We start from the raw sequence: 7,404 nt of genomic DNA, 5'->3' as shown, positions 1-7,404 counted from the left end.
AATAGCACTGTTGTGCGAAAAATAATGAACTAGCGGAGTTAGCAAACAATTCGATTGCCATATTTTTTTAAAATATTAACTCTCATTACTATGTGATGCCGTGCAGCAATTTAAATTTAAATTGAATGTGTATTTTGTTACTGAAAATCACCTGAAAATGATTGCAAAAAAATTTGCTTTAACTTCGCCAAAACTGATCTTTGTTGATAAATATATGAAAAAGAATTCTCAAAATACATTATGTGATGTAGGTTCATGATCTTGAATGTTTTAAGACTTAGCTATTCGCATTGACTCCATTCCTGTTATCTCACTGTCCCTAATTCTTCTTTTATTCTCCATCTTACGCCCTGGCTTCACTCTCGGGTGAGAGTGGGGGCCCTCGTGAGTGTTCGATATCAACTGCTGGGGTTGCAATGACAAGCGAGAGCGACGACCGTGGCTGATAGCTAAATACAGACTCGCAAAAACTCGTCGCAGGGCATGAAGATATAAGAAACGAAGTCCGAGAGAGAGAACGCGTGTGTGACAGAATTAGACCACAAGAGTGCGTGCTTCGCAACACAGCTATTAAGATTCGAACTCAGGACCACTTACCTATCAAAGCAGACTCCGAAATATTGCGGTTACAGAGCCCTCCGTTATATTGGCATTCTTGATACTACTCGTAATTCAAACGTTTACGTCACACGCTAATTTTTTTACTGCCAAGTATTGATTGTACAGTTTTACACCCAGGAACTCCAAACACTTGCTTCCTCCATGGTCTCCATATCTCAATTTCGTAAAGGGCACCAGGAGTATCAGTGCTCTACAGAACACTAGTTTGGAACTACTTAGCTAATAACAAGAATTAGCATAATCTATAGACCCGATATCTGCAACCCGCCGAGTTTAGCAATGTATCCGAGTTCTTCCACATTCAACCCCGAGATTAGGACCTTCTCGAAAATCAGTTTGGTATGCATCGATAAAAGACTTCTCCAACGGTCTCTATCTAAAAGACAGAATACGGGATAGCAAGCACTTTACAGACCGATTTAATCAATTTGGAAACTGTAAAACTGTAATTTTAATTAACAAGCTTAAATTACCATGTAGCATGCAGCGTGCTTTATATGATGGAAGAGGAAATGCTGTCTAATTTAAACTAGTCCTGGGATCTTGGTGGGACACTAAAGCCGAAGGTATCTCCAATCTCCATAGTGTAAACCCATGGGGCCCCATGATGCCCGAACCAAGCTTTGGGGCTCAATTAAACATAATTTTGATGGAAGAGGAAAAACAAAAATTTTCCAAAAAATAAATAAACCAAACAGATTTTTTTCTCAATATTATTTTCTGGTCTGTCAGTTGTTAACCTTTTGATGATGGAAAGTGTCAATTGTGGTTCCAGATTCACTGAAAAACTAAATATCAATCATGCACCGATATGATACCAAGAGATTTCCTGGAATAGGACCAACAACAATTCAACAATTCAATGCTTCAAAGTTTACACCCTGAAAAAATCTCTTGCTTGATTGAGAGATGTCACTATCACGGGAACTAACCGATTGACACAAGAGCCGTTAGGTTCGCAAAAGCCATACATTTTCTGCTGCAAACGTTAGAAAGCGCAGAAATTTTTTCCCTCTACAGTAGCACACCTGTAATGCACTGGCTGTGTATTTAATATCTGTCATCTATAAATTTCAAGAACTGATTGATTTCTGTGGTTTGATTTGTCGATTTTTTTCGAGTTCATTGCGGGTAAACAGCAGCGCTAAGGCGCCTCTATTCCTTATCTCCCTCATAAAACACTTGAAAAGCTAAACTGTTTAAAAATGATTATATTTGCATTCCATGCAATTTAGAAAAGGCACTTCACAACTCGATTAAAAGCAAAAAGAGCGTACAGTCTTCGAAGCACACTTTACAAGTGCTCGATTTACCACTAATTTCTTGTGCATGGAACTAGAATTAACATCATCGTCAAGAGGAAAGATTAGCAAGTTTAGAAAGGGAACTAGATTTATATTTGTAAAAAAATTGAATGATTTGTTACACATGTGTTTAACTATTTTAACTCTTATTTCCTGGATAATACATCTTTAAAAAATAGGCAGGATGGCACTTTCCTAGAATGGCTTTGACCGCCCCTTAAAAAAATTGGCTGATTTTTATAAACTTTGATAAGACAGACTTATTAACAATACGTCATTAAAACCAGTATGCAACTTTGTTGCGCCCCTGACTCATGCGTGAAGCGCGGGAACAGACGTGGTGTGTTCCCGTGAGCTGCTACGCTCTTAAAACGGAAGGCAGTGTTTCAGCATGGTTTCCCTGCTGCCTTAATTTTGACTAAATTTTACAGAATTTCACCCAAGCTTATGGTAGTGACACAAAATTTAACTTTTCCCTATTCTTTTGTATTTATTAGCTCTAATGTTGTACTAATTTTGCCGCAATGATTTACTGCCTGATTTTGTAGACACTAATTACTTTGCTCAACCTGGCCCAACCGTTTACGCTTCAATTTTCTCAAATGTTTCCCAATCTCAATTTGGCAGGCCATGTTTTCCATTTCGTTTCCGGGTGGAATATTCTCTGTTTCTGTAGTGTTTCACTCTATTTCATACCTAGATGATAGTAAAGGGTTTATCAACGCTAGGAATGTTTATATTGGCATGCGTCAGTGCATATATTTTATAATTTTCAATTAGTTGTTGAATTCTGATTAGTTTACCATTTCCTTTTTGGGCCAATTATGCAATGTCTATTTTGGGCCGATTATGCGAGCAATTGTAATAATTCCATCCGATATGTCTATCTAGGTATTGTTTCCATAATTTCCTAGCGATTGAAAATCCACGACGACGAATTACTCACTGATAATAATGGGAGCGTTACGTCACAATGCAACGCGACGAAATGTGATTGAGCGTTAATCGCTATAATTGGAACACACCCCTCTGGCCACGCTGGAAGAGCTTTATCGTGCATTCTCGAAAAACCTGCCTATCAATAAATCCGATTTGGAACCGATTTGGTGATTGTTTAAAGCCGGTGCGAACTGCGTACCGCGGTCAGTATTTTCAGATCTGCGGAACCTCACACTGAAAAGGGTAATGGCCAGCCAAACGGATAGGCTCCTGAAAGTGCTACTTGCATTGGCAGCTCTCACAGCGGTTGTCTTTGCCCAAAATCCAGAACACGAGGCTCGGTGTGCTCAGGCTTCGTATTCATTTTTCGAAGACAGAACCGACTGTGGGCAGTTTGTGTTTTGCCAGGATGGCACCCCGGAAGAGTTTGAGTGTATGACCGACGAAATTTGGTCCCAAACGGAGGCTTCCTGTGTGCTAGGGAATCGTACCACTTGTGAACTGTGGGATCCTAAGGATTCATGCGTGGACTTGCCGGATGGGCCGTTAATATATCCGAGAAACTGCAGACAGTTCATCAATTGTACCGCCCAGCAGGCTGAAGTAATCGCATGCCTGCCAGGATTTATTTATGTTGAAAACGCAACCGATTGTGAAGTGGGCGATACGGTTTTGTGTCAATCCCTGGTTTCGCGGTGCGCAGAAAGCGGTACCAGAGAGCTTTTTTCGCATCCGAATCTTTGTAACGCTTTCATTTGGTGTAACGAGACCGAAGCCAATTTGGATTTTTGTCCGGTAAATCACATATTCGAGGTGAATATTCAATTTTGTGTGCCAGGAGATGCGGAAAAGTGTGTTATTACTCCGGTGGACGAAATTTGCGATGAGCTTCCGACTGGTGTCTTTCCATATCCGGACGATTGCACCAAGTTTGTACAGTGTAAGGATGGTGAGACCGTGGTGGTTGATTGCCAGCCAGCGGAAGTTTTCAATCCTCGTATTTCCGAATGTGCACCGGGGGATGCTGAAACCTGTGTTTTGTTCGACGAAGTTTGTGCGAACCAGCGAGATGGAACTTTAGTAGGACATCCGAATCACTGTGCCGCCTATATTACATGCATAAATGAAACGGCCGAAGTACATTTTTGTCCAATTAATAAAATTTTCCGTGCTGACATGCAGTTTTGCGTGCCAGGAAATAATGAAACCTGTGTGTTCACCCCGCTCGAGCAAATGTGCGTGGATATACCATTTGGAACGATCTACCCCCATCCGGATGATTGTACGCAATATGTAAGATGTGAAAATAATGCGGCCAACAACGTGTCATGTCCTGCCAATCACATTATAGAACCTCGCACAATCCAATGTGTACCTGGAGACACAGAGACTTGCCTATTTTTGGATGCATTATGTGAGGGAATAAATGATGGTAAACTTGCAATTCCCAATGAATGTGGTATGTACATATCATGCCAGCAAGAGGTAGCGACTATTCTCGAATGTCCACTTGGAGAAATGTTCGATGCCTCCCAGCTACGTTGCGTTCCTGGCGATGAGGAAGAGTGTATTCCGATTATTTGTGTTGCAGGCGAAAATAACATGTTGGTTCACCCAAACCATTGCAACATGTTTAGTCTTTGTGATAACGGGCATCTGTCCCTTCATCTGTGCCCCGTTTATCATATCTTCCATTCGGCACTGAAGGTTTGTTCCCCGGGAGATCTCATAAGCTGTACGCTCTCTCCGCTTGATCAAATGTGCGTCGGACGTTTTGATGACAGTCGCTTTCCTTATCCTGCCGAAGGAAATTGCCTCCAGTACGTAGTGTGTAAGAGCGGACAATCAAACGTGGAAAGCTGTCCGGCCGAGACTGTATTGCGGCCATCGCTATTGGATTGCTTTCCCGGTCATACCGATACCTGCGAACTACTCGATATCACTTGTGATCCAAACAACGAGCAAATTTTACCGCACCCAACGAGATGTGACTTGAAAATCCTTTGCGTTGCCGGGTTCCCGACCGTGCAAGCATGCCCGGAAGGACAAATTGTAGATCCTATTACGATGAATTGTGTTCCCGGAGAGGTCATTGACTGTTTCTGTAGAGGTAAGGAAAATGGCTTATATGAGCATCCCATGGACTGTGACCGGTATGTACGCTGCGTAGACTCGACAGTAGAACAAAATTCCTGCCCGCCGGGTGAAATTTTCCGTGCAGATATGCTGCTTTGTGTACCGGGAGACTCCCTCAGTTGTGAGCGTACGCAGTTGACAGATATGTGCCAGGGTCGTCCGAATGACCAACGTTATCCACATCCGGAGGAGTGTGATAAATACGTAATTTGTACGGATAACCTGCCAACGGTCAATGAATGCGTTCGCGGAAATGTCATACAACCTGGTACAGGTGCTTGTGCCGCAGGAAACGCTGAAACGTGCGGGTTGTACGACGATCTCTGTGAGGAGCGGAACATTCAACATCCGGGATTTTGCGATGTATATATTGACTGTCAGTCCGAAACAACTGTGGCGATACCTTGTTCACGAGGTGCAATATGGGACCAAGATAACACACGTTGTTCGCCAGGTACTGTTGATCCTTGCGAACTGTTGACTGTATGCTCAGAAGAAGATAAAGAAGAGGGTGCCGCTCGCCCGCATCCTATTTGTGATATTTTCGTTCGTTGCGGAACGGAAGGGGATACGATCGTGGAATGTCCAAGTGGGGAGATATTTGATGAAACAGCAGCAGGGTGTGCTCCCGGTGATAGTGAAACCTGTGAGCTGCATCCCGAGGTAAACATTTGCGCAGAAGTTCCCGATGACACGCTTCTACCCAATCCAGATGTTTGCGACTCATATTATCGCTGTGAAGCAGGTGATCCACTGCCTGTATTGTGTCCACCGGGAAATATTTTCGTTGAAAATGGATGCGCCCCCGGTGACAGGGTAGGTTGCGAGAACTACATTGGCCGATGCAGTGAGGAGGCGGATGGAATTTTGGCCTTTCCGATTGAAACGGAGTGTCAGCTCTTCTTGGCCTGTTCGAATGGTGTAACTTCAGTCGGTTATTGCCCGGACGAGGAAATTATGATTGCCGAAGAGCAACTATGTGCTCCGGGAGACGTGGAAAGTTGTGAAATAGATGAGGAGAGAGCTGGCTTCTGTAGTGGTTTAGGTGACGGCAGGCATGCTCATCCCCAGCTTTGCTATCTGTACGTTCAATGCACTGATGGATCTTCACAAGTTCAAGCATGTGCAGCGAATGAAATTTTCAGTTCAGACGCTTCGGATTGCATAGAAGGTGACAGAGCAGGTTGTTAGTTTGTTATTGAAATTGGGATCGATTTTAGGTTAGACGAAAATTATCTTGTTCGCATAGTAAGTTATGTTCGGCGTTTAAAAAAAGTACAGCAATGAAAGAATTAATTTCAAACAGGTGAATTAAAATGATTAGATGTTAAACAAAACGTGCTTACACCGTTAAAAACAATAAATTAGATGACCTACATTATTTTTAATTTCAATTATTGAACGCGGTCTGATGACATCAATCAACACCGGGAGACATGGTGCACAAACCGAATGACCTGATTACCTATGTATGTTATCAAATCTGGAGCGACAATTCTGCAATCGAAATCCAAACCGTAATAATGGGCAAGGTGTAACGGCTAATCGGGGAAGGGTTGATGATATTTTTTCCCCATGTAGAATGGCATCCATTTATTCAACGTGACAAATGGACGATGCAATGCTGACAGTGATTGAGCGTTGTGTCGAAAATTGATTTTGCTTCGTAGGTCCTTCGAGCGGATTGTAGATTACAAAGTACAAGAGTAAATGAAATTGAAGTGTTTTGGAATATTTGCCATTTAGAGAATGTCTTATAGGATGAAAAATCCGTAATGCGGTGCCATTAGATAATGTGTTCCCATAATATCGCGCTAAATGTAGCATTAAGTATTTTGATTGAAGGGAAGGCAGAATGCTTCAGCAATACTTATGGATTAAGGCGAAATTAGTCGACATCGATTCTGCAAATTTCAAAAGTAGTTTTTCTGTTTGGAACAAATATTTTGGTCATGAAAATATATTCGCTGTGTTCGCTTCCGAAATTGGACTCTCCGACGAAAAGTTAATGAATGCTAATTTTCCGTTAATAGATAAGTTATATTACATTTACTCCAATACTTTTTTATGTTTAATGAAGATCGTTTTAATTCGGAAGATTTAATTTCTCGGTTTAGCTTTGACCGCGATCTTATTAGGACGAGGGCGCCATTATTAGTCTTATTACCCATATTGGTCCTATCTTTATTACAATTATCTATGATCTATATCTACAAAGATAAACAATTCTCTCGAAGTTTTGCTAACCTAAGTGTAAGTTTCATCTATGCTTTAAACAAAATGCGCTAAAAATAAGATTGATATAGCCAATCATTGCAGATAGGTATGATTATAGTGAAAATAGGACCAATATAGACAATAGAACTAATAATGGCGCCACCACCCTAGTTCGATTTCAAATGAT

General features: G+C 41.7%; 1 protein-coding gene across 1 annotated transcript; it reads left to right on the top strand.

The window, feature by feature from the left end:
• Nucleotides 1-3,110: 3,110 nt before the first annotated feature.
• LOC128735329 (uncharacterized) lies at nt 3,111-6,191 on the top strand. Its single transcript, XM_053829820.1, has one exon. It carries the CDS (start codon nt 3,111-3,113, stop codon nt 6,189-6,191), a length of 3,081 nt encoding a protein of 1,026 aa, XP_053685795.1.
• The last annotated feature ends 1,213 nt before the right edge of the window (nt 6,192-7,404 follow it).

This window comes from Sabethes cyaneus, chromosome 2, assembly GCF_943734655.1.
Source record: "Sabethes cyaneus chromosome 2, idSabCyanKW18_F2, whole genome shotgun sequence".
NCBI lineage: Eukaryota > Metazoa > Arthropoda > Insecta > Diptera > Culicidae > Sabethes > Sabethes cyaneus.
Note: the sequence above shows the minus strand (reverse complement) of the source record. Positions and strands in the feature narration are given on the sequence as shown.

What these genes read in the sequence shown, in the direction of transcription:
- LOC128735329 (XM_053829820.1), top strand. Translation starts at nt 3,111, where the DNA reads ATGGCCAGCCAAACGGATAGGCTCCTGAAAGTGCTACTTGCATTGGCA.